The sequence below is a fragment of the Lolium rigidum genome, chromosome 1 (genome assembly GCF_022539505.1).
Source record: "Lolium rigidum isolate FL_2022 chromosome 1, APGP_CSIRO_Lrig_0.1, whole genome shotgun sequence".
Taxonomy (NCBI): Eukaryota; Viridiplantae; Streptophyta; class Magnoliopsida; order Poales; family Poaceae; genus Lolium; species Lolium rigidum.
Window position 1 is genome coordinate 4,831,920 of NC_061508.1, and position 26,825 is coordinate 4,858,744.

The 26,825-nt window shown below is 45.9% G+C and overlaps 4 protein-coding genes and 1 long non-coding RNA gene across 6 annotated transcripts; 3 read left to right on the plus strand and 2 right to left on the minus strand.

The window, feature by feature from the left end:
• Positions 1–4,930: 4,930 nt before the first annotated feature.
• LOC124666445 lies at positions 4,931–6,276 on the plus strand. The gene is made up of 2 exons (XR_006990898.1): positions 4,931–5,197; positions 5,843–6,276. It is a non-coding gene; the product is annotated as an uncharacterized LOC124666445 (long non-coding RNA).
• Positions 6,277–7,888: 1,612 nt separating this feature from the next.
• Positions 7,889–10,725, minus strand: LOC124703355 (calcium uniporter protein 6, mitochondrial-like). The gene is made up of 4 exons (XM_047235572.1): positions 10,420–10,725; positions 9,139–9,635; positions 8,875–9,052; positions 7,889–8,293 (listed from the first exon to the last, which is right to left on the minus strand). The coding sequence occupies exons 1-4, from the start codon at positions 10,723–10,725 to the stop codon at positions 7,889–7,891; spliced, it is 1,386 nt and encodes a 461-aa protein (XP_047091528.1).
• Positions 10,726–14,718: 3,993 nt separating this feature from the next.
• On the plus strand, positions 14,719–16,612 carry LOC124703366. The gene is made up of 5 exons (XM_047235583.1): positions 14,719–14,919; positions 14,996–15,194; positions 15,682–15,877; positions 16,327–16,530; positions 16,609–16,612. The coding sequence occupies exons 1-5, from the start codon at positions 14,719–14,721 to the stop codon at positions 16,610–16,612; spliced, it is 804 nt and encodes a 267-aa protein (XP_047091539.1).
• A 465-nt stretch (positions 16,613–17,077) lies between these two features.
• Positions 17,078–19,255, plus strand: LOC124666453. 2 transcript variants are annotated; one of them, XR_006990905.1, is made up of 3 exons: positions 17,078–17,393; positions 17,484–18,586; positions 19,242–19,255. XR_006990905.1 is itself a non-coding variant. In XM_047203793.1 (2 exons), exons 1-2 carry the CDS (start codon positions 17,125–17,127, stop codon positions 18,451–18,453), a joined length of 1,239 nt encoding a protein of 412 aa, XP_047059749.1. In that variant the 5' UTR covers positions 17,078–17,124; the 3' UTR covers positions 18,454–18,766. The 2 variants fall into 2 exon arrangements, 1 of the variants encoding a protein (XP_047059749.1); XM_047203793.1 differs by lacking the exon at positions 19,242–19,255 and having other exon boundaries at positions 17,484–18,766.
• Positions 19,256–23,700: 4,445 nt separating this feature from the next.
• LOC124666464 (GDSL esterase/lipase APG-like) lies at positions 23,701–25,360 on the minus strand. The gene is made up of 4 exons (XM_047203801.1): positions 25,075–25,360; positions 24,815–24,945; positions 24,431–24,664; positions 23,701–24,331 (listed from the first exon to the last, which is right to left on the minus strand). Exons 1-4 carry the CDS (start codon positions 25,340–25,342, stop codon positions 23,876–23,878), a joined length of 1,089 nt encoding a protein of 362 aa, XP_047059757.1. The 5' UTR covers positions 25,343–25,360; the 3' UTR covers positions 23,701–23,875.
• Between the last annotated feature and the right edge of the window lie 1,465 nt (positions 25,361–26,825).

Genomic DNA, 26,825 nt, shown 5'->3' on the forward strand with positions numbered 1-26,825 from the left:
ACTCTATGTATTTCTTCATTAATGGGTGCAAAGCATATGATGCAAGAGCTTAAACATGAGCACAACAATTGCCAAGTATCATTATCCAAGACATTTTACCAATTACCACATGTAGCATTTTCAGTTTAACCATACTATGGAGGAACACAACGAAGGAAACAGCTGTGAATATTATGAGCTAAGAACACATGTGTTCATCTGAACCCATGGACGTCTCTCTCCCTTTGGAGATGAACTTTATTCAGAGAACTAAGATAAACAAAAACAAAAACAAAAAATGGCTTCTAGGCACTCCAAGTAAAATACATAGGATGTGACGGAATAAAAATATAGTTTCACTAGGAAAACACACGATAAGTTGCCGATGAAGAGGATGCCTTGGGCATCCCCAAGCTTAGATGCTTGAATCTTCTTGAAATATGCAGGGATGAACCACCGGGGCATCCCCAAGCAAACCTTTTACTCTTCTGATCACATTATATCACCCTCTTCTATTGACCTTAGCTTCCTTCACAAACTTCAAGCAAGCTGTTTGAAGGGTTGGTACCATCAAAAATTCACATGTTCAAGAGGAGTGACACAATCATTCTTAACACTTCTGGACATTGCACAAAACTTCTGAGGAATTAGTAAGACAAAAACTCATTCAACTTAACAAAAGCGGCAATGGAAATAAAAGGCAGAATCTGTCAAAAACAGAACAGTCCGTAAAGACGAATTTCAAAATGGCACCAGACTTGCTCAAATGGAAAAACTCAAAACTAATGAAAGTTGCGTACATATCTGAGGATCCAACGCTCGTAAATTGGCAGATTTTTTCGAATTTTCTACAGAGAATTGTGCCCAGATTCGTGACAGACAGCAATGCTGTTTCTGTGCAGCGATCCCAAATATAACATCAACTTTGACATAAAAACTTTATGGCACAAAAACATGATAAGGAGAGGTTGCTACAGTAGTAAACAACTTCCAAACATCAACTACACGCCAGACAAGCTATTTTACGGCGCCATACTACTGCTCATATATATTCATACCACCTGTATTTCACTATCTCTTCGCCGAACTAGTGCACCTATTTGGTGTGTTGGGGACACAAGAGACTTCTTGCTTTGTGGTTGCAGGGTTGCTTGAGAGGGATATCTTTGACCTCTTCCTCCCTGAGTTCGATAAACCTTGGGTGATCCACTTAAGGGAAAACTTGCTGCTGTTCTACAAACCTCTGCACTTGGAGGCCCAACACTGTCTACAGGAAAGGAGGGGGAACGTAGACATCACACAATCATTCTTAACACTTCTGGACATTGCACAAAACTTCTGAAAGTTAATGGAACAAAGAAACTCATTCAACTTAACAAAAGCGGCAATGCGAAATAAAAGGCAGAATCTGTCAAAAACAGAACAGTCCGTAAAGACGAATTTATAAATGGCACCAGACTTGCTCAAATGGAAAAACTCAAAACTAATGAAAGTTGCGTACATATCTGAGGATCACGCTCGTAAATTGGCAGATTTTTTCGAATTTTCTACAGAGAACTGTGCCCAGATTCGTGACAGACAGCAATGCTGTTTCTGCGCAGCGATCCCAAATATAACATCAACTTTGACATAGAAACTTTACTTGGCACAAAAACATGATAAGGAGAGGTTGCTACAGTAGTAAACAACTTCCAAGACTCAACAAAACAAAAATTGCTGTAGTAAAATAAACACATGGGTTATCTCCCAAGAAGTTCTTTCTTTATAGCCATTAAGATGGGCTCAAGCAGTTTTAATGATGATGCTCTCATGAAAATAGACAATGAAGCAAAAGAGAACATCAAGAAGCAAATTCAAAGCACATTTAAGCCTAACATGCTTCCTATGCATAAGAATCTTGTAAATAAACAAGTTCATGAAGAGCAAAGTAACAAGCATAGGAAGATAAAACAAGTGTAGCTTCAAAAATTTCAGCACATAGAGAGGTGTTTTAGTAACATGAAAATTTCTACAACCATATTTTCCTCTCTCATAATAACTTTCAGTAGCATCATGAGCAAACTCAACAATATAACTTTCACATAAAGCATTCTTATCATGAGTCTCATGCATAAAATAATTACTACTCCCAACATAAGCATAATCAATTTTATTAGTTGTAGTGGGAGCAAATTCAACAAAGTAGCTATCAAATATAGGAGGTATATTGTAATCATAATCAAATTTATCCTCCATAACAGGTGGTAACAAAAGACTACTATCATTATAATCATCATAAATAGGAGGCAAAGTATCATCAAAGTAAATTTTCTCCTCAATGCTTGGGGGACTAAAAATATCATGCTCATCAAAGCCAGCTTCCCCAAGCTTAGAATTTTTCATAGCATTAGCAACAATGGTGTTCAAAGCATTCATACTAATAACATTCCCATTATCATGCATATAAAGTTCCATGGGTTTTTTAATTCTTTCTTCAAACACATCATGTCCTAATTCAAGATAAAGTTCATAAAGATCTCTCATTTTATTGTTGTCTTCCATTAAGCCTAACTAGTGTAAACAAGAAACCAAATGTCGCAATTGCAGAGTCTAAAGGAAATAGCTTCGAGTACTTACAATGGCGCCGGAAAATAGCTTGGTAGCCGAGATCCGGAGTGTGAGTACCTTTTACCTTTCCTCCCCGGCAACGGCGCCAGAAAATTAGCTTGATGTCTACGTTCCCCCTCCTTTCCTGTAGACAGTGTTGGGCCTCCAAGTGCGGAGGTTTGTAGAACAGCAGCAAGTTTTCCCTTAAGTGGATCACCCAAGGTTTATCGAACTCAGGGAGGAAGAGGTCAAAGATATCCCTCTCATGCAACCCCGCAACCACAAAGCAAGAAGTCTCTTGTGTCCCCAACACACCAAATAGGTGCACTAGTTCGGCGAAGAGATAGTGAAATACAGGTGGTATGAATATATATGAGCAGTAGCAAGCTGTGCCGAGAAATTAGCTTGTTGGCGTGTAGTTGATGGTGGTAGTATTGCAGCGAGTAGTAACACGAGTAAAACGAGTAAACAAGCAGTAGTAACTCAGCAGTATTTGGGAACAAGGCCTAGGGATTACACTTTCACTAGTGGACACTCTCAACATTGATCACATAACGGAATAGATAAATGCATACTCTACACTTTTGTTGGATGATGAACACATTGCGTAGGATTACACGAACCCTCAATGCCGGAGTTAACAAGCTCCACAATAATGCTCATGTTTAAGTAACCTTAAGTGTAAGATAGATCAAAAGACTAAACCAAGTACTAGCATAGCATGCACACTCGTCACCTTCATGCATATGTAGGAGGAATAGATCACATCAATATTATCATAGCAATAGTTAACTTCGCAATCTACAAGAGATCATGATCATAGCATAAACCAAGTACTAACACGGTGCACGCACTCGTCACCTTTGCACACATGCAGGAGGAATAAAACTACTTTAATAACACATCACTAGAGTAGCACATAGATAAATTGTGATACAAACTCATATGAATCTCAATCATGTAAGGCAGCTCATGAGATTATTGTATTGAACTACATAGGAGAGAGATTAACCACATAGCTACCGGTACAGCCCCGAGCCTCAATGGAGAACTACTCCCTCCTCATGGGAGCGAGCAGCGGTGATGAAGATGGCGGTGGAGATGGCAGCGGTGTCGATGAAGAAGCCTTCCGGGGGCACTTCCCCGCTCCGGCAGGGTGCCGGAACAGAGACTCCTGTCCCCCAGATCTTGGCTTCGCGATGACGGCGGCTCTGGAACTTTTCTCGTATCGTGGCTTCCTCCGTCAGGGTTTTTAGGTCAGGGACCTTTATATAGGCGAAGAGGCGGCGTCAGAAGGTCGAAGAGGCGGCCAGGGGGTAAGGCGGCGCGGGCCAACCCTAGGCCGCGCCGGCCACCCTCCTGGTGGGCCTGTGGCCCCCTCCGGTCCTTCCCGGGTGTTCGGAAGCTTCGTGGAAAAATAGGAACCTCGGGCGTTGATTTCGTCCAATTCCGAGAATATTTCGTTACTAGGATTTCTGAAACCAAAAACAGCAGAAAACAGGAACTGGCACTTCGGCATCTTGTTAATAGGTTAGTTCCAGAAAACGCATAAATACGACATATAATGTGCATAAAACATGTAGATAACATCAATAATGTGGCATGGAACATAAGAAATTATCGATACGTTAGAGACGTATCAGAAGGCCAAGGCATTGAGGGACGCGACGCTGACCATCAAGAAGCTACACTCATCCATCATGTCGTTCATGGTTGGCACCGCGACACACGCAGCCAAGCGGGCAGAGCAGGCCATGCAGATGGAGGTGGTCACAACGACTAGGTGGGCGCCGATCATCGAGAGGCGGGACATCAAGCTCGGTGGCGGCAAAGAAGAGGAAGGAGGACCTGGCGATCCTTCTGGTCAACACAATCAGCATAGATAACGACGGCAAGGCGTGGACGCGGATCAACACGCCATGATCCTAGCCGAGACGAGAGCTCTACCGGCGCCCGAGCCCAACAGTGTTGCACCAACGGGTGCCCCAGTCCAGCGGCACTACACCAATGGTGACCTCGACAGCACCGTCGTCCTCCGCTACACCGACGACCTTGCACCGACGACACCGGAGGAGGTGCCTTCTACGCCTGTGGATGATCTCGTCCTTTGATTTCCGCGACTATGTAACGCTGGCCAATGTGCGCTCTTTTTTGCTTCGCTAGACATTGATTTGCGGCGATTTGTGACGACTTGATTGCTGAAACTATTTGATTAATTTTCAGGCGTTCAAAACCATGTTGAATTATGTCTGAATTTATTTGAGGCCGTAGATTGGGGCTACGAGTGGAGATGCTCTAAGCTATGTGACCATTTTAATCACAAAAAAAACCTCTGCCTTTCCTCTTCGCCCTGTTTGGTTGACCTCCCAAAATCCCAATCCAATCCAACCCAGCGCGAACGCACCTCTCTACATATCCCTCCTCCGATCTACAGCCGCCGCCGCCGCCGCCGCGCCGTGGTTAGCGCCAGCAACCGGACGCTCCAGTCCCGCCCGGCGCACTTCCAACTCCCGCCTCCCACCTCGCGTCTCCGCCATCGCCCCCTGATAACCCGTTCCCATTTTTCCTCATCGCGACGTCGCCTTCCTGCTGTCTCAACCCCGTCTGCAATCTTTGGCCATTTGGTGTTGAGGTATGAGCTTGTCGTCATCCAGTTTTAAGTTAAGCCCCAACCCGCCTCCACAATTTTTGGGTGTTTCAGTGCCGGCGCACACCCGGCATACAATCTAGATCCGCCCCTGCCTAGTCACGTAGGGCAGCTCTACCGAACTTGATACCTGGACGATTCGATGTAGCTGTCAGGTGTCAGCATGATGCATTGCAAACTTGTGGTGTATCCTGTTCCCTCTTGCTTTCTTGTCAAGTTTTATCTGCATGTTTGTTCGGTAGCAGAGTTGTAGTTAATCTCAGAGCATGCTTAGTGCATTTGACATTATCTACTATCTCATGGAGCATTTTACAGGAGATTCAGACATAGTATTTAGGCCAAAAGCGAGATCAATCTATCTAATCAGTGGTTTGGTTAGTCCGGCATCTTGGCTATCTTGTAGGTTCATCTATTCATCTGACATTGGAAGAGGCTATGTACTTGCTCTATGCTAAAACCACATGAATACTGCAAGTGTGCATGTAGAGATAGGGCATGGTAACTGAAAGTGTACGCCTGCAGACCATATGATCATTAGTGTTCATGTAGCTGTAAAAGATTGGAAATGCATTCACGTTGATTGTGTTCAATATGTGCTGAAAGTGCTCATTTATCTATGAACTCCTCCAGGAAGAATACCATGGAGATCAGACCCATGGTAGCTCTGCGCGCAGCCCTAGTTGGTGGCGTAGCAGCATTTGCGAAAATTGCTGGGGCGATGAAAGCTGCAGGAGGCGTGAAGGTTGGTGCAGCGGCTGCAGCCATGACAGCAGCAGCAACGGCTGCTGTATCCGGAAAAGACACGGCTAATGATAACCAAAAGCCAGGAGCAAAATGATATATGCCATGAATTTGGTTGAAAAGCAATGTATGAAAATTGCTTCTCCAGAATTTAGATCAGCATTCAGCAGTTTATCAGTGCTGAAGAGTTGTGGAAGCTAATTGTGGTCTTCGACATGATAAAATAAGTTATCGGAGCAATTTTAATGATACACGTGTTATCTACTCTGGTATAAGAGTTACATTGTCCCGAGTTCCTCTATTTATGATTTGTTTCCATGCAATTGTCTCTGTTTATGATCCAGTGGTGTAATCAGCACCAGGGTTGTGTTGAATTCACCTTCCATGCTAACCTGGTTCCTGTTGTCTGAAATCCAAATGATTAGAATCCCTTTCTGTTTAACTGAAGATCTGCAGCAGAACTGTGCTGAAACTGTAGGTATGATCTTACCTGTGCTACTGTATACACTTGCAATGGTAAATCCTTGAGCAATTAGTTCTTGTGGCACATGCTTCCTTGAGCTGTTCTGCATTGCTTGCGCAGTTAGAAGCTATATCTGCATTTGTGCCTTCCCTTCGCTGTGCTAAGTAGGAAGTGTGCCATTGTGAGAGAGAAGAGAACCAGCGGGACACATCAGCGCATCAAATACAAGAGCAAAACAGCCTGTAAATAGACTTGCTTGCTTCTTAATTTTGGATAGCAGCCTAATTAACTCAACTGCACTGCAAGCAAATCGATGATAGCGTCTCGAACAGAGAAGTTAGTATTCTCCTGAGCTCCTGTATGTCATGTAGATTTTGAGAAAAGCATAAATCGCAGTGATAGAGATAGCCCATGCCCTTCTTTCTGTTAATTTAGACAGATACATGAACATGATGTTTTACATGTTATTTTTTGGCTGGGAACTTGATGGGGAAAATAAGGCAATACATGTTCATGTGGAAAAAGTAATCCCTGGGCCTGGAGTGTTTGTTTTCGTTTGTTAACCCTCTCTTCTCAAATAATTTCGACTGAGTATACAGTATTGAGTTGTTGGCACACTGTTTTTTTTTCCCCATGCTTCTCCTGTTTCCTTGAGAAAAATCTCCCTGCCATTTCTTACATATTTTACGGAGCCGCTTTACATTTTCTGTTTGTGTGTGTTAGGGCCCTTCTGTGGCATCTTGATACATCAATTCTAAAACATGACCTTTCAGCGATTCTACAGGGGAGGCATTACAAGGACCTTTTCTGCGAAAATATAATTGGAAGAAAGACCATGATCAAACTATCAGATGTTGCAATAGGTATGTTTCCTTATGCAATTAATGAGATTCATTCTTTTTTTCTTAACGTTCATTGCCCTATATGGTAACCATCAATACCGGTGAAAGTTTACTTAGATAATACCGACACTAACAAACAACCGGTCTTTAATCTATGGAGTACATACCTAGCATTAAAGGAAAACTAAAAATAAGTCTCCCATAATATAATAAGTAGAATAAATTTCCATCAATGAATACTTGAACTCAGGTTGGGTGTTCGTACATCGACTTCCCCAACCAAACGAGATTGGATCCTTGGGTTTGGCTTTTATTGATTTGCTGGGAAGTAGAAGTGGGACGAGTGGGATAATTATATCTGAATTTATTAAGAAGGAAAAAGAGCCACCTATCCCACTTATCCCACTTCTACATCCTTGGATTTGCAGTAATGCGATTTGGCACAGATAAGGCTCTAATATTAGTCTGGTAGGTGATTGCTGATTCATGTCAAGATCCCTTTGGTAGCAACAATAATATAAGTTGTTCTTTCAATTAAAGGAACCCAAAGGAAGCTATTATAAAAATCAGAGAGACATGACACTATCAGCGTCAATTAACAACTGCTAAGTTTCAGCTCCGGCATTACACCTAAAGGTGTTTCTGCAACTTCAGGTATCTGTCTATATCAAATCTATGCTTGGCGCAGAGCTTTCTCCTCCTTGCCAAGAACAGCCTCTGCCTGAAGTCTTGTAACGTTGGATTACTCGAGGTGTGGAGGAAATATCCGTAGCAAATAATCAGCTGGATGCCGGCTATGGTAAGGTCGAGCGGCTCTGTCTCATGCCATGTGAACTCCCAGAACGTAAGGCGGAATAAGAGAGCGAATTGGAGCAGAAAGTACGCAAAGCCAACGCATAGAATCCGCATGGCATGCTTGTGAGCCAGGCTGTTTATCTCTTCCATCTTTGCCTGGAGTTGTTTGAACTCTTCTTTTCTCGCGTCGTTCTCTGGGGCAAGTGCAAAAGGCACAGCCCTTCTAATCAGGTCCACAACCTAAAAAATTGACAAATATAATTTATTAGTATAACTGCACTTTGTGCATATCTTGCGTAACAAATGTTGCCCTTTTTCTAAGACGTGTGACATGTTCAGTCGCACACTGCAGCTCCTGAAAATTGATGGTATACCAATTTTAAGTCACATGCTGTCTGTCCTTTTGAGGATTTAATACGTAATCCTTCATGGATGCCCAATACTAGTTACACAGACTGGCACAGAATCATCTTTGGTTGATAGATCCAACAGCTTGTAAATTGTCTGGTGAAAAGTGAACATTTTTTTTAATATAAATTACTAGTGGAAAGTGAAAAAAGCAGCCATGATACTTGGTCCAACGTGCAGTGTGTGTATAATATCACGTATATACGATTGGTCTTCACATGATCTGAACAAAGTTTTCAGTATGTAACTTGGACTGCCGATGAATGTTAGTGCAAGTTTATAAAGTTTGATATATTATGATGATATTTCTCACCACAAATCTGATGGCATTTTTTTAACCCTGCTAGTCACTTAGCTGATAAAGTTGGGTGCAAATGGAGAACCTACCAAGTTTAGTAATGCCACATACTCACCTTCTCATGGTTGAGGTAGGTCTTGCCCCGGACTAGCATCACCAAGCTGATGTCATCCATCTTCTGCACGAGTGCCTCCGCCTCTGTGCGCTTGAGGCTGCTCTCCAGCAAAGCGTTGAGGAGCTGGCCGTGGCTGACCATCTCGTCCTGCCCATCCTGCATCCGCCTCTCGATTTCTCTGTAGATCGCTTTGGTAGCAGCTGGTGATCAATCCATATAAACTTGGTGTTAAAGAAATTCAGTAACAAAAGCTATTTTCAGAACAAAGTATAAGTAACAACTGAGAAATTTTCTGGTGTTACTAGCCCTGACTCATGAAGCTTACAACCTTCGGTGCATTCTCCTCCCAGGGGACACTTTATTTGTTTCTCCATTTCCAGGTACTTCTCCATATCAAAACCCTCCTTGTCGTAGAGCTTCCTCCTCCTTGTTTCAAACAGCCTCTCCATGTAGCTTCGATATGACAGCTTGCGTAAGGTAACAAGGAAATAGGCATAGCCAACAAGCAGGTCAGAACTGGTCACGAAGAAGGCGAGTGGCGCTATAACGTCCCACGACAGCTCCCAGAACGTGAAACGGAAAGTGAGGCCTAATGTGGTCTGCAAGAACAGTAAGCCAGACCAGAGGATTCGCTTGACTTGCTTGTGCGCCTGCCTGTCAATCTCTTCTTTCTTCTTCTTCAGTAGCTCAAATTCTTCTTTTCTCACATCATTTTCGATCTCGAGTACAGGTGGCACAACACTTCTAACCAGGTCCACTACCTGAAGACGGTCAATAACCAATCAACATATATCAGCTGCAAATTCAGTAACCAGAAATATTGGAACATAAGACGGACCAGAGGATTTAAGATACAACTTTGTGGCAACATATTTAGATTTTATTGTTTTCTCTCGTATTTCAAAACTGTCTAATTTGATATCCTGCTTACTAGAAGAAGTTTTAGAGATAACTTTGTGGCAGTGCATTTAGATTTTAGAACAAAGGATTGGAAACGTGATGAAAGTGAATAATATAGAAAATGGGAAGTTTAGAAAGAAAAAGGAAATATCTAGAAAAAGATTTCAGAAAATATGAAAATTAAGAAACAAAAAAATACAAGATTATAGGAAATTTGAAGACGCCTAATATTTCATTTATACTCTGGAAATCCATGTATTTTATATTACAAGATTCCCTTTTCTACATTCCTTTATAAAATCCATTTGTAGAATTCTCACATGTTGCACTATTTTTTCTAGAATATTCATGGTTTTGCTTTGTAAGTTCCTGGTTTCCCCTTATTTTTCTTATTTCCGACAACTTATCTAATTTTTGTTTTTTTCTAATTGTTCTTGCAAATTTTCGTTTCTTTACATGTCTAAATGTATGAGCTCTGAACCTTTGAAACAGTATATGCTTGCAAGAACATTTTTTAAACAGTAGCATATGCAGTAACTCTAATCATGCAGAGGATCGGTTGGAATGGGAATCCAGCATCCAGATCTTCAATATTCGTCATGGAATCATGACAACACATAATCTTAGCAATTTTGTAAATGTCACCTTCTCTGGGTGGAGGTAGACCATTCCCCGGAAGAGCACCACGCTGCCGGACTGGTCCATCGCCTGCGCCAGCTCCTCCGCCTGGCCTCGCGTGCGCGCCGCGCCAGCCTCCACGCACGCGTCAAGAAACTCGCCATGGCCTACCACCTCGTCTGGGCTGTCCCGCAGCCGCCTCTTCAGCAGCTCGACTCCAACAAGCCGCACCATTCGTTGAGCCTCCCCCGGCGTGAACTTCGCCTCCGCCGGAGATGGCTGTGGGGTTGGCGACGGGAAATGGCAGAGGTTCCGCAGAGTGTGCGATGCCATGGCGGCTGCCGTGGATGGCTGTTGGTGAAGGAGGAGGCGGGAGGCGGCTGCTCGCCACATGGTGTGATTCTCTCGCTGGTGATGAGCAGCGAGCGTGTAGATAGAGTGAACGCGAGCTCTTAGTTCTTGAGGGGTTTCGCAGGGGTATTTCAACCTAACAAGGTGTGTTCGATGAAATTCTGCTAATGTGAAAGACCGGCTTTGTCTTTTCATCAACAAGCATGGGACATTATCGAAAAGAAATCGGCAGAAGGAAAGTCGGCATCGTTGCTCATCAATACTTTGGCATTTGTATTTTTGCCTTTGTAATATTTTTTCAGTTGTCACTTTCCAGGGAAGAAAAGAGAGCTCCTTTTTTTTGCTTTCGAGAAAAGCAAAGCTATTCTACCACAAACACATCGCCATATGCATGGACGTGATCCTCGTGAGACATTGTTCTTCATTTCTTTTCGAGCGTTGCTTCGGATAGTGAGAATATGCAGAGAAGATTTTGTTTGTTGAAGGAATTATTTTTTGATAGAAAGCCATGCGGCATGCTTTAATGATCTGATAACAAAGTTACATCATTTGCGAGCTTGCTAATAATAAAGCTAGGGAGTTCATGGACCAAATTACAAGAATTACTAGCAAGCTCATGCGCCGCCACCTGATTGGCCTCGCTATTTCAAAACTCTATCGAAACATTATCAAAATCACTCCACAGAATGTTACAATCGTCATATATTGCACCTGATGAGGTTGCCGAGAATCCCCCATTCTTCATTGTATCTACAACCTTCATGCAATAAATTTGGATAGTAGAATTGTTGGTTCCAATAGATTGGGCAAGCACTAAACCTTCTATGAAACCTCCAACGGAGGAATTCTTCTGTTCAGCAACTGTCTGTGTTCTTGGCAATGGCGAAAAGATTTCCTTTTGGAAAGATGGCTGGTTCGTCATATTGCACCTGATTCACTTCAGTTCGTCAGAAAACCGGCACAAACTAGATCAGTTGCAGATGCCCTCCAAATCAATCGGTGCATCACAGACATTCGAGGGCAGCTCACGATCCTGGCTCTTGCACAATACTGCCAGCTATGGGAACAGGTCAAGCAAGTTCAGTTACAGCCCGGAGCCGAAGACCAGTTCATTTGTGGAAACTTCTCGTCAAGCTCAGAGCATCTCCACCGCCGCCCCCGATAGAGGCCCGATAGCATTTTGGGGGCCGACAGCGAAAATAGGCTCGCACCGGTGCGTCCCAAACGGCGCTGGCCAATTTTGGAGCCCAATAGAATCGCCGGCAACCCCGTGCCGGCCCCTTCGCCAAGGGCACGAATCGGGCGCGCCGGCACCTCGCGGCACGTCTGAAAACGAGTGTGGGCTCCGCCTGGCAGCCAGACACACCGTTTTCCCACCTCCTACACACGCCCGAGCCGACTCCCACCCCTCTAGATCGCCACCGTCGCCGTCGCCGCCGCGCCCACCCTGCTTGCAATAGACACCGCCGACTGTCTAGGAACCGTCATCCATCGGCACGGCCGACATCCCCTCGACCGGAGGCCGCTGTTTCGCCCGGAACAGAGCTCGCCGCCACCGCGATAGTATCGCCCCGCCCGCAAGGTGTTCGTCCGATTGCCGCGATGGACATCGACGACGAGGTGATGGTGCAGCTGTTCACGAGGAGCAGAACGCTCAGGCTGTTCGGCGGCAACAACAGCAGCTGATTCTGACGAACATGCTGCGCGTTCGCCAGCCTTTCTTCAACATGCTGATTGATTGTATGAATAATTTAATTTTATATGAATAAAATGTGATTGATATGTTGTTTCAAAATATTGTAAAAAGGAAAAAAAATTGGGGGCCGCCATTTGGGAGGCGTCGGTGTGGGAACAACGTCCCCAAATGGAGGATGCACTGCCGACACCTTTCATACAGCAGTGCTGACGCCCCAGCCGGCGACATTTGAGGGCCGCTGGTGGAGATGCTCTCAGAGCATGTCTAACAGGCCCCGTATTTTTTCGCCCCTTAAAACGCGACAAAAGCGCCCTGTTTCCACTTTTCGCCGGCCGAAAACTCGGGCGAGCTAGCAGAACCCGTATCCCCACCCCGTAAAACAGAATATTCTTGGAGCCGGCCATGTCCTTGTACCGGGCTTGAGCATACTTGGGTTGCACAACAATATTATGTGATGTTTGCACATGATCAACACATATGGATAGCCACAAACAAGGAAAACTTACATAGTCCTCCGGCACGATTCCACTAGGGGGGTTGTCGGCCACTTGATCCATGGCAGCACTCCAACGAGAACAAGCTGGCTTGATGATGTTCCATTGGCCTTCAAGGGAGCGGTAGGATCTGTCGGCCATGCTCTTGGTGCGAGGCTTGAGCTGGTGGTAGAGATCCTCAATGCGCTGCCAATAGCGCTTGCCGCCTTGGTCCACTCCGGTGCACGCATCCATCCCCACCTTGCTCCAAGCACGGACCAAAGTAGCGTCTTCGATCTCGGTGTAGTTGGCGGTGCGTGGCTTTGGCGTCGATGATGAACCGGCGGCAGCCGGATCAACCTCAACCACCTCCTCCTCGTCACCCTCATCCTCTTCCCCGTCATCAATATCTTCGACGTTGCACTCTCCATCGAACCCATCGTGCCGGCGTCCAAATCCACCGCCGAGTCGTTGAGCATGTCCATGTACGATGTTGTGGACTCAACGTCGAACACCTTGTCTACGTCCATGGCGGGTGGCGGCGGCGCGGGCATCGCGTCGGACGGAGGAGGGGCCGTGGCCTTGGACGACGGTGGAGGCGCGAGGCCGATGCGGCTGACCTGCTTGGTCTTCAACTTGGGCTGCGGAGCACCCCTCGGCCCGGCCGCCTTCGTCTTCATCCTCACTTTCTTGGCCGCCGGCTGAGCTGCCGCCGAGGGAGCAGCGGCCGGCGCATCCGCGGCCGGCGGAGCTGCGGGGCCTTCGAAGAATTGCTTCGGAAACCTCTTCCTCTTCGACGGGATGGTGGCGGAGATCATGGCCGACACATCGCGGGCGTTGGGCGGGCCCACGACGGGGACATCAACCACCGTGGCCGTCGGAGATGGACCGCCGGCGGATGGCGGACCTTGCGGAGGATCCATGGGAGCGGGATCCGGCCGCGACGTGGCTGGGAAGGGCGGGGCGGAGGAGATCGAGCGGCGGCGGCGGTTGGGTTTCGCTGAAACCGTTCACGCGCAGTGGGAGGAGGGATACTGGTTTCGCCCTCTATCCCCGCTCCCACCCCGCACAAGTAGGGGGCGGAAGCCCGCCCCGTAATCGAAAACAGCAAAAAACGATGCGGGGGCCGGTTTTACGGGGTGTGCTAGACGGCCGGGTAGAGCCGAAACCCGTATAACGGCGGTTATTATACGGGTTTGCCCCTTTTAAGGGTCTGTTAGACATGCTCTCAATGCTATGTTCCATAGACAAGAGTTTGCCTTAGAGGCCAAAGCGATCTGACACTCCAATGCACCACCCTTGTCAGAGAAAGTCCACGCTTGGCTTGCAATTCACAACCGTTGCTGGACGTCAGACCGCCTCGCACGGAGAGGATTACAGCACCAGCCCCACTGCCCTCTCTGTTGCCAGGAACCAGAAACAACGCTACTACATCTGATCGTCGCCTGCCCGGCGGCCAAGGAAATATGGTTCAACACACTTGTTCTCAATATTTGTGAAGAAAAAAACATTTATATTATCATAGGCAAAAAAAGACAAAATAGTATATAGTGAAAAGTCATGTTGGAGGACCAAACTTGTCTTTTTCTACTCACATGGGTTGCAAAAGTGGATTTCCGGTAAGCAGATAGTCTTTTCAGGGATATATTTTGCACACTTAGACCTAGACTTGGAATGGAGGCCCATTTCTAGCTGAAATGAAGCACAAAAAGCCTACTTGGCCCGTCTCTCTCCTCCCCACTTCGGCTTCTCTCCGAGCCTCGCACTCGCACTCGCACGCAGTGGCAGCGCCGACCACCCGAAAAAATGGCGCCGGCGCCCCTCAACGACCTCACCCACCTGCTCGCCGAGGTAGCTTCCCGCCTCTCCCGCCCCACCGGCGGCGAACCAATCTCCGCCTCCGTCTCCGTCTCCTCCCTCGCGGCGGCCCTCAACACCAGCGCCCCCGCCCCCGGAACCAGGGTCCTCGACGCCGCGCTCTCCCTCATGTGCTTCGACCCACAAGAGGCAATCCCTCTGTTTTCGACCTCTCTGTCAGCCTTGGTTGTTTGGTGGTGTAAGCGAGCGCGTGTTTCCGTTGCAGGTGGATAGGGCTCGCCTGGACTGCCTGGTCCGCACCATCGTCTCCGCGCTCTCCGACTCGGCCTCGTGCCGAGTGGTCCGGACCGGCGAGCGGAGCGGCGGCGAGATGCTCTGCTTCGGGACCTCCGTCTCTCCCGGGGACTGCCGCGAGCTGGTCCGCTCCTGTGCTGCCCTCGTCGATAAATTGGGGGATCGTGATGGTGAGAACTGAGAGTCCCCTCTCCCCTCTCCTTTTATTTTCTCCCCGGATTGAATGCAGTAAATTACAATGCTGTCACTGTTAGACCAACTTTAAACTGGCACGGCATTATTAGTCATCCAACACAGTTTCCATTGCAGTTCAGAGGTTATGTTTGCCCCCTCTCATTTTGTAGGCCTCCTTCCCAATGTAGGATGCATATTAGTTTTTTGTTAAAGTCAAACTTTATAAAGTTTGACATAAAGTTTGACTGACTGTATATGAAAATATGTTAACTTTCATAATATCAAATGCATAAAGTATGAAAACATATGTCATGATGGTTCTAATAACATCGAGTTAGTGTTGTAGATGTTGATATTATTTTCTATACATTTGATCAAAGTTTAATTTTTTTTTGACTTTGACTAAAACTAATATGCATCCTAATTTGGGAAGGAAGGAGTAATTCCGTCAATGCTGATATTTTGTGATTTTATCTTGTGCAGTTGCGGGTCACTCTTTTGATCTTCTGCACGCCATTGTGAAAACGCCGCTGCTATCTCCATGTTACCAGTCTCTCTTTCCTTCGCCATATTACAGAGAGGATGGAGAAACCAGTTATGAAATGGGTACCATCGGTATCGATTTAGCAATGCATCCATCTTATCAAGTGCTTCCCGGTGATGGCTCGATCCCGCCGAGGTATGCTTGGGACAGTTATATATGGGCCAATGTAGTACTACTACTAGCATTCATGGACTATTGTTAATGAAAGAAAGATTTAATGATGTAATACAATATTCGTCAAGGTTGTGCTGTATTATAGTATGTTTGGAAACATGTTCTGTTTTCGCTGCGAAAAATGATACTATAGAAAATAATGCAATATACATGTTAAAGAGCGACAGAATCCCTGGAATACATTGATCTTTTTGGTCCACTGTACATATATTTTTGTTTGTTAACCCTCTACTTGAAAAAAACTAATCCACTGCTTGTGAGTACAATGTTGAGTTATCGTCACCCTGTTATCTTATTTGTGCTTACATTAGGTGATGATTTCCTCTGTTGCCTGACTTGAGGAAAATCAACCTGCTATTCTTCTTACACATTTACTGATTTGCATTGCATTTTGCTTATGTGTGTGGTAGGGCCCTTCTGTGGCATCTTGATCCATCCATTCTAAGACATGATCTTTCAGAGATGCTACGGGAAACAATTGCAAGGCCCTTGCTTTATCTTAGAAAAGAGTTACATGATCGGGTATCATGGCGTGTGATTGTAATATGTTTGGTTTGCTCCCCGCCTGCATTCTTGGAGATGCGATCATTATTCCATATCTGGTTTCTGGAGACGTAAGTTCACACCTCATAATACTTGGTACTAGCTGGTCTATATTTCTGTGTGACTCTGAGTTTGTGTGTTAATGGCAGTTGACTTCTCCAAGCATTTTGACACTCGCAATTATAATTACACAATGTACAATTAAAGGTGTTCTGCCTTGAGCCTGAAACCAGCAAAGTTGAAGTTCATTTTAGGAAACAGGGTTATGGCCTAATGGGCATGGCCAATTGAACTCTGCAAAGCTTGGAATCAAAATAGCTGAAAATTGAATTAATTGATGCATTTTATTGTTTTCATTTTAAAATCTCATCATCTGTTAGTTTTTAAATTTCTTGACATGGAAACTTTATTAACCTGAGGCATAATTATTAGTCTTTCTAGCATTTCCTTTTTCCTGGTCTAAATGGTATACCTACAACACTATTATGGATGCAAATGGTTCTGTATATTGTATCAATGCATTTTACATTCTGCGCTGGCTGTTAAGGAGACCTCTTTATAATATTTTCCTTATGTATGCCACTTACGTATGCAGGGGTATGGGTCCTGTGCTAGAACTTTGCACGGCAGTGGTATCATCACTACTAGATGTTCTTCTCGAGCCTATGGGATGGGGAATATCCATGGAACTGGGGCAGAAGTTTCCCTTTACGCATGCTTATTTCCCAAGCCAACAAAGGGACTTGCTTGCCATACTAACTGGACCCATATCATGCAGAAGATTTATGGATCTTGTTTCTTGCATAGAAGCTATGGTTTGTTTGGAAGGTAACTCTTCATGGAACAACATACAATCACAACAATCAAAGGGATCACACTTTGGCAAAAAACCATCATCAAAGGGAGTGGCCAAATTCAAATATAGTTCTGCTTGGTATGCTCATTAATATGGAAATACTAATATCTTGATTTTGAGCATTCTATCCAACTCAAAGCTAATTTCTCCTACTCTGTGCTGCTGCAGGTCAATGATTACAAATTTCCCTATCTGGTTCAGTTTTGCTACTGCCTTACTTTTTCATCAGGAAGGTTCGCAAGGTTTTATATCAGAAATATTATCCAGGGAGAAAACTGCTCAATCAATAAGTGATATCAGTCTTGCTCAGAGGGCAGCATTTTACCTTTCGTGGGTCTTATGCCCTTCTAATGTAGATGAATGCCAGATGTTAGCTAACAATATGGTGGACTTATCACATGCTTGGGCCAGGAACAACAAAAGACGCCCCAGTTATGCATACAATACTAGTACTGTAAATCATAGGAGGAAATTGCGAATACCCGCAGCTGAGGATACAGGGAAACCTTATGCATCGACCAACCCTGTCAGTTCCCTCATTAAAGGATTTGATGATCACTGTGTGAAGTTCAGTAGCAGAACTGTTGTTAGTCAAGTGCAAGATGAAGACACATCAGACATCCCTCTCTCATGCCCTAATTTTCTGCATTTGCAGATTCCTTTAGGGGTGTTGCTTGTGTCCTCTAGCTGTATTAGTGAGCAGGACTGTAACGTGCTTCTGCGCTACACAAGCACAGGTCTGGTTCTGGAGTCAAAGGAAGTGCAGGAAAAAACGAGAGATCATTTTGGTTATGATGGTTTTTCATCCACCTATAGAGGTTTTACTGAAAGACGGGCTTTAAGTGGTGCGTATCTCATCTTTGGCTGGCTTGACATCATTGATGATATGTCTGGAGCGATCTTTGAATGTGAAGATACATGTCGTTGTTTTGTCAGTGAACTAAGAACCAAGATGTGCCCATACTTGCTCGAGTGTGTAAATTTATTGCTGAATCAGGTAGGTCAAGATAAAGATTTTATAGTTGATCTCCGGTACAGGTTGCTGAACTGGAGTAATAAAGGGCAGAGTTTTGATGGTTGCGAGGCATTCAAAGACGTTATCCTTCAAATGAACACAAAAGTTCTGCTCCCCCCATAGCAATTACCAGGGCCTTTATGTAACTGTGAATGTGTCCTGACGGATTCCTGGTCTTCCTTTGGTGGTTATACTGCTGGAGATGAGCTGCTGAGTTGAAACATATCCATCCAGCTCTTGGTATCAGAGTTCTGAGGTTACCACAAGTTCCAGCTATTTAAGTAGTGCAACTGTATGGGCTCTGATCACTTCTACCCTAGTAGATAATGTAAAGTGACGTCTGTCAGTTCTAGATAGTGTAAACTAACATCTGTCGAGCATTGGATCGGGCAAACTAGTAACACTGCCTTCAGTTGCAAATTTGGCTGTTGCCTCCAATCTTGATGTTTCCACTTCATTTTCTGTCATGACCGCTAATATTAATTGATGTGGTTGAACCCATAACTAAAATGGTTGTGATCACCAGTTCATTTAGGCAAGTATCATCACATACCATACCTATCTTACCAAATTGCAGGAGATATTTATATTTAGACTGAGCCGCTGAGGGACTTCTACAGTTCTACATGACATGCTGCTTAGATGTGTACTATATGTTTGCTGATTCTCTTGCTGCTGCACTACTGTTTCTGGCCAACAATTTTATTGTGCACTAACTACTACACTCTACTACTAGTGCCGTTGCTATATTTGGTGTTGCAATATTTCAGCTTTGGTCAAACTGCTTTTGGAGAACATAAATGGCCTCAATGTACATTCCTTTTGTACTTCATTTTTTTCCTGCCTTTTACTTTTTGTCCTACTAAGCGATTCTGGATCCATAGCTAAACTTTATTTTCTATGTTGTGCAGATTGCAGACCGCGGTACATTTGGAAGTTAAAATGTTTTGAAGATAAAAAATTAAAATGTTTTGAAGAATTTTATATACAATATCAGGCCTAGCAACTGATATAACAGTTTGGTTTGGTCTGTTGCTGTTATTTGTGCCCTTGCCAAACTGGGGAAATGATTCTGATGGGTGTTCGCTTTTTAGGCAATTCATTTCTTATTTTTTATGGGACACTATTACCTCTTAATTTTACTTTTTCTTACTCTGGACTGGATACGATGGATAAAGATGACTGATATGTTTGCACTTAGCGGTCTCTTTTTTAGCGCTTATGAACTTCATGGCTGCTAATTTCAGACTGCACAATTCCTTCCATGGTAAGAACTTGTTGCATACATAGAAGAAAAAAAACATGTGCATACATGTTCATTCTGTTTATAGTACATATGCAGAAAGAACACAAAATGTCAGAAGTTGCATCTTCTGCCACTATAGATATTCCGGAAACAATTCATTAACTTGGAACCAGCTTTGAAAATCCTACTATAACCTGTTCTTCACCAGTCTTTTATTAGAGTTAGTTGGTCTGTTATTGGTGGTCAATTCAATAATATCTAACTCCTGAATCTCTATTGCAGGGGGATACTTTAAGCACGGATAGAGATCGTGATGTCTCAATCTGTGGAGTGCCAATTGCAAAATAATTATTTTACAAGCAATGGATGCCGGTAATGGTTTACATCAATACAGCTGCTGCATCATAGATATCGTCTCCCCGGTACCAGGAATCAACGACGTCTTGCATTGAAGAGTTCAATGCAGGAGACCGTAAATGAGCTATTAATTGCGTCATCAATGTGAGTATGCGGCAACCAACTAAAATATATAAAAATCTTTAGATTTTAGGTGCAGGGGGTTCACACGTAGCCTTCTAATTGTATACTATACAGTAGTAAGTGGTACGGCGATCCATTAACGCAATAGCACTGCAGCCTACTTGCGGCTCCAAGTTGGGCGGGTCATCGATCGGGATGAGGACTCGACCCCATTATGGTTAGACTGCTCATAGTGGGAGTAACATAGCTAGTAACATCACACATCTCAAGGCATTTTGGTGACATGGCATGTTAATAAATGAAGAAAGAGAGTGAGATGGTAACTAGCTATGTTACCATAACATCACACACCCCAAGGCAAGATGAGTCTACAACATAATAAATGATACAATGCATGACACCACATATAAGTTACTACCCACTATGAAGGTAGTAACCTAAACTAGTAACATGACATATGTTACTAGTGTAAGGCTGGTCATAGTGGGGAGTAACTTAGACTAGTAACATATGCCATGTTACTAGTCTAAGTTAGTACCTTCATAGTGGATAGTAACTTATATGTGGTGTCATGCATTGTGTCATTAATATGTTGTAGACTCATCTTGCATTGGGGTGTGTGATGTTATGGTAACATAGCTAGTTACCACCTCAATCTCTTTCTTCATTTATTATCATGCCATGTCACCAAAATGCATTGAAGTGTGTGATGTTACTAGCTAAGTTACTCCCACTATGAGTAGTCTAAGTTACTCCCCACTATAACTAGCCTTACTCTCCCTGCACAAACAGAAGAAACATGTACGTTCATCCAATTAATAGCCCATTTAAACGTCTCCTGCAGATTAATTGTTATCTCAGCAAAATTGTCATCTCAGCAAAAGCAAAATTGTCATCTTAGCAAAAGCAAAATGCCTTCACGAAGAAGATTAGACAAACAAATATAATATTGTTTGATCCAATTAAGAAGGAAAGATCGCACGGACCAAAGACAACACTTACCAACATGCAACTCTATTACGCCGCCATTGATGAATCAGACCAATAATGGATAGATTGATGCATAGTTTCATACCTTGGTGAGCATGAATTAGAGCTCGGAGACACTCAAATGTCCTTGCGTCGTACAATCGAACTAATAAAGGTCAAATCCTAACTACTGTGAACATCGTGACATCTTTGGCCTCTTACTCTACCACATGGTGCTGCCATGGAACAGAACACCAATTTTTTTTTAAGGATACGTCATGGAAAGACGTATCGGAATCAAGAAGAAAGGCCAGAAGGCCAAAGATACAACACGTTCGGGGCACAGACGCCCGCGCAACGCAACCCCACTACCCAGAGGGTAGCACACACACTGAACCGGACTACTCGCGGCATCTCCACTTATCTACTAGCGCAAGAGTGCCTCTAAAAATCCCAGCGATCCTCCACATCTCCGCCTCAGTGGCGATCGCTGAAATCACCACGGCTTTGGAGGGGGCGGCCTTTTCGAACACAATGTCATTGCGATGTCGCCAGAGACACCAGCAAACGAGGGTAACACCTGTCCAGAGGTCGCGGTCCCCCCCAGGTCCACTACGCTTCTCCTGTAGCCAAGCCACGAAGCTCGAATCCAACTTCGGCATCCAGTGCAGCTTTCCCCACCAGCGCAGGCAAGTTGCCCAGACATCCCGGGACAACACACATCCCATGAGCAGGTGGTCTAGAGTCTCGGTACTCTGGTCACAGAAAGGACATGCCGCCGGATGTGGAAGTCCCCGCCTGCTCAATCTGTCAGCAGTCCAGCATCTGTTCCTGCTGGCTAGCCAGAGGAAAACTTTGCAATTGGGTGGGGCCCTCGAGCGCCAAATCTGGAGCGCCCCTGGCATATCCACCCTGGCTCCGAACAAAGCTCGGTAACCTGAGCGCGCAGAGTAAGAAAAATCTTTCTCCCAGCCCCATCTGAAGCTGTCCTCCACACCCTCAAATAGGGCAACATCCACTAACATATCAGCAACGAAGAAAAGCTCTGGATCGCTGATGCATCAAGATCCGGCGAGACATCATCCAGCCAAGCCCCGGCCAGCCCTTCGCGCACTTTTCGCGTTTGAAGCGAGCGTTTAGGCACCGCCTTAAGAAGATTTGGTGCTATATCCGTCAGACGGCCCGCAGGTAACCATCAGTCTGTCCAGAAGAAGGTGGACGCTCCATCCCCTAGTATCGAGGAGGTAGCACCTTCAAAGAGATGCCGCACCACTTGTGGGACCTGGATATTGAATTCCTTCCACGGCTTTGAGTCGTCGACTCGTTGAAGCCACAACCATCTGGCCCTCAAGGCAATATTCATAAACCGGAGATTGGGGATCCCAAGCCCCCCCATTCTTTCGGGGCACAGACTTTGTCCCACGCTACCAGGCAGTGACCCCCCCTCACATCCTTCCTACCCTTCCAGAGGAAGCCTCTGATGATCTTTTCAATGGCTGAGACCGTCTTCGCTAGGATGTCGAGGGACATCATGGAGAAAATGGGGATCGCTGAGAGGGTCGCTCGAACAAGTTCAAGGCGTCCGCCCCTGTCCAGAAGGGAGGCCTTCCAACCTGGCAACTTGTTGGCCACCTTATCCACTAGGTACTGTAGTTGTGCGGCAGTCGGTTTCCTCAGCGTCAGGGGTAGTCCAAGATATCGGAGAGGGAAGGGGACCACAGGACAACTTAGCTCCCGAACCACGGCCTCCTCGTCCGCGTCAGTGCATCTAATGAGATTCGCTGAGCACTTAGCCAAGTTGGTGCGAAGGCCAGATGCATCCCCAAAATCCTGAATGATCGCTGCGAAAACCTTGAGATCGAGCGCCAGGGGGCGCAGGAAGGTAACCACGTCGTCAGCCTAGATGGAGGTGCGGTGGCGCAGGCCAGAGGAGGCCAGAACACCAATTAGGTCAATTGGAGCAATGCAATAAAGTGATCTGTTGAACTAGAGCCATATATAAGAGGCCTGCAATCGTTGCTAGTTGTCTCTAGCAAAGACATGGCCAGATGAGGCGTTCGTTCTTGACGGGAGGCCCTACCTAATTTTGCATCTTGATCTGCATGCTAGCGCTCTAGAGATGTCCGTGACATGACTAGTGAACATGTGTGCATTATCGTGAATAAGTTATGCTATGGAAGACCAATTTCCCACCGCACGTCATAATTCTTTCTTGATTGTGAGTTTTCAAAAAGAGTACTCCCATCTTCAGGAAATTTTACATGGAAAGTTGAGGTTCCGTCATAAGTTATGCTATGGAACACCTATAGCAACCAGCCATATCGGTTGGATGTCAGATCGATGTGTGGTAGTATCCCTAGTTCACTAGTAATGATCAAACCTCTTGTTAATTCGAGGCTATATGTTTGTCAATATTTCCATGCATAATGAGGCCTCTCCACCTCCGTGATAACTTCATCAATCTTATCGTCGAAATAGAGCAGAGAATCCACACCTCCTTAGGAAATTCTCAGTATATAGCAAATCTGAAAGAAGATAAGCAAGCCCAACCATGCATGCTGCAAGAGTTGAGCATTCGTCACGGAATTGAAGCTAATCAAAGCTCAATACCAGTTGCCTAGAAAAGCCGAGAGCGACCTGCACCGAGCTAGGTACCTCTACCGAGGTTGTTCACAAATTATAAGCTCTTCATGACATATTCATAATATATTAACTAGGCAACAAAAAGCTCACATTAATTTGCAGTACGTACGTAGATACAAATTGAAATCATCATTGCTACGGAAACATATGTATGTCGGTAGGCTCGTCGATCTGCAGAAGCTGCACATTCTTGTTTAGCTACGCTTACTACGTGAGTAAGTCGATGCCCGCGGAGATCATGGAGTCGGCGATGACCAAGTTGGCCGCCTCCGACGGGTGCACGCCGTCGAAGTACACGTAGCTGCTGGCGTTCCGGCACATCCCGACCGCCGTGGCCGGGTCGCAGAGGTAGACCCTGGTCCCCGCCTTCCCCGTCCTGCAGCACGTCTTCCTCGCCTCCGAGAAGCCCTGCGCCGCCGGTTTCTCGGAGAGTTCCCGGAGCGGCGTGTAGATGTCGAAGATGGCGACCTTGAGGCCGTCGTGCCGCTTCACCAGCGCCTCTACGGTGGCGTTCAGCTTCCGGTTGAAGGTCTCCGCGTCGCCGTTGAGCCGACGCACGCACCCACTGCGGCCCTTGCCGTACAGCCTGATTGCCGCCGGCAGGCACCCCAGCGGCGGCATGGACGTCACGCCGATCCGCCGTGCTCCCAGCTTGTACAGCTCCTGTGATCCACAACCACAAGGTCACGTCACGTGCTGCGAGCGATGCATGCGTACGATGGGTATGTGAGGCCGGCGATGTCGGTAAGCCGGTGTACTAACGTCGGTGAAGGCGGAGAAAATGCGGACGAGGTGGTCACAGTAGCGGTTGACGTCGTAGCGCGCGGACAGGGAGGCGTTGTGGTAGTAGTTCTGGAGGAAGTCGCCGGTGCCGGTGCTGACGACGTACAGCGCGTCGGCGAGGATCGAGCGCGCCCCGCGCCGCCCGGCCACCGCCGCAAGCTTGGCCTGGTACTCCTTGTAGTACTTGAGCTGCTGCGACAACGTGATCGCATCCTACAAAATATACGAATTAAGGTTGGATTATCATGATAACCTTCTTTTGTTTCTCACACAGTACTCACGCTGCCACTCTTATCTCATGTACAGTACTGCAACTCCTAATCAAAGCTGCTTTCTTCGAGGATATGGTTGATATATACTTACATACAGGGCGGCCGTGTCGTCGTCGTAGCTGGACGCGGCGGACCCGAAGTTTGCGCCGGCGAGGAGGTTCTTCCCTGACGCCAGCGGGCTGAGGTACGGCGGCGCGTAGCCCTCAAAGCCAAGCGATTCAGCTGCAGAAAGCACACATGCACAAACCGTAACACCAGGTAAACTGTAAGTTCACAGAACCTATAGATAGCTAAGAGTGACACCGTTGCATGGTATGCTAAGTGTGAGAGAGTGTGTATGCAACGACGTACAGGTGACGTCGGTGACGATCTTGCCGTCGGAGAACCTGCCGGTGGCCTTGTGGCGCCTGAAGTTCTTCCCGTACGGCGCGTAGTTGGCCTTGAAGACAGCGCCGGGCAGATAGTTGTTGTTGCCGACGTCGATGGTCGAGTCACCGAACGAGATCACCGCCGGCACCACCTGCGCCTGGACTCTGCCGCCCCAGGAGATGAGGAGCAGGGACAGTGCCAGCAGCACAAACCTCCGTTGCATCGCTGATGAACCCCTGGATGAAGACATGTTCAGTACTAATGCTTTTGCCCGGGCCTGCTGCTTTTGCCTGCACCGATGGTGTATATATAGATAGAGAGAGCCATAACGGGCAAAGTTGGCATTCTCCATAATTGGTATGTGTTTATTTGAAAAAGGCACCTATAAACTGCGTATGTATATTTGTTTTTTAAATGACCCCTTCATTTTCACCTGGAATGATACCATGAGATCTAGATTCGATGATCCTACGGACGCCATGCCCCTTCCGTCCCTATCCACCGGCCAGCTACGCCTAATTTTTGAACATAAGGCCATAGCAACCTTTAAATTAATAAAACCACGAAACCGGCATCATACAGTATACGTTTACAACCCGTAGTCTTATAATTTTATCAAATAACATAGCATAAATCGGACTAAGGCCTGGACAATAGGAGAACGAAACAAGAAGCAGAACTAAGCCACCGTGCCTCAGCAAGTCATCCTCAAGCCCTAGTCTGTGCGTATAGTCTCATCACCACACCTAGTGCCTCGTCCAGCAGGCCCTTGTCTGTCGGTGTGATTAGAACCGTCTAGCACTGCATATGAATCAACATTTAAAAGAAGACATCAGCTGGATTGTTAATCATCTTCCCTTTGATAGTAAGTTCATCGTGGAAATTCCACAAAGTCTAGCACAAGGCTGCGTAAGGTGAACAAAACTATCCTACGAAGGGAGCCCAAGAGCCCATGGGCAAGTGAGATGAAACCACCAGCCCTGTTTGGGTTCCAATCTCAATGAAGGAATTCCCTGACTCGTGCTCAGGCGAAACGAGCAAGAGGGTACACAAAGAAGATATGAGTGCAATCATCAAGCTCACCGCAAAGAAAGCATGCACCCGTAAAAGGGACATGTCTCTTCGCCACCTGATCGCTACATGGAAGTTTGCCCCTAATCAACCGCCACAAGAAAATATTAATTTTCAGTGGCATTGTAGTACGTCGCACCTCCCTGAAGTGTGTCACTGTCGCTCCCTGCGACAAACTGAGTTAGATAGATCTCGTGGAGTATTCACCCGAGGTCTCCAAGGCCCAATACATTCCATCCTCATTGGGGTCCTCCGAGAGAGCTTGAATCTCCCTACATAGGTTGTCCCACTCGACCATGTCGTCAAGGCCAAATTGTCTCCGGAAATGGATGTACCATTCCCCTTGCTTCCCATCTAGAACATGGGTCCCATGAACCAAAATAAATGGGTCAGCACAACATCTAAACATTAGTGGGAGGAGGGCCCTAAGTGGTGCATTGCCCGACCAGTAGTCTAGCCAGAAAAAGGTTCACCTCCCATTGCGAAACGGATGTTTGACTCCAAGCTGGAAATGTCAGTTGAGCTTTTGAATGGCGTTCCAAAATTGAGAGCCACATACCGGAACCTCTCTAGAGTAAATGTTCGAGGTGCCCAGATACTTGGCGCGGATCAGGTCAGCCCATAGTACCTCCGCTTTTTGATATAGCTTCTAGATCCTCATG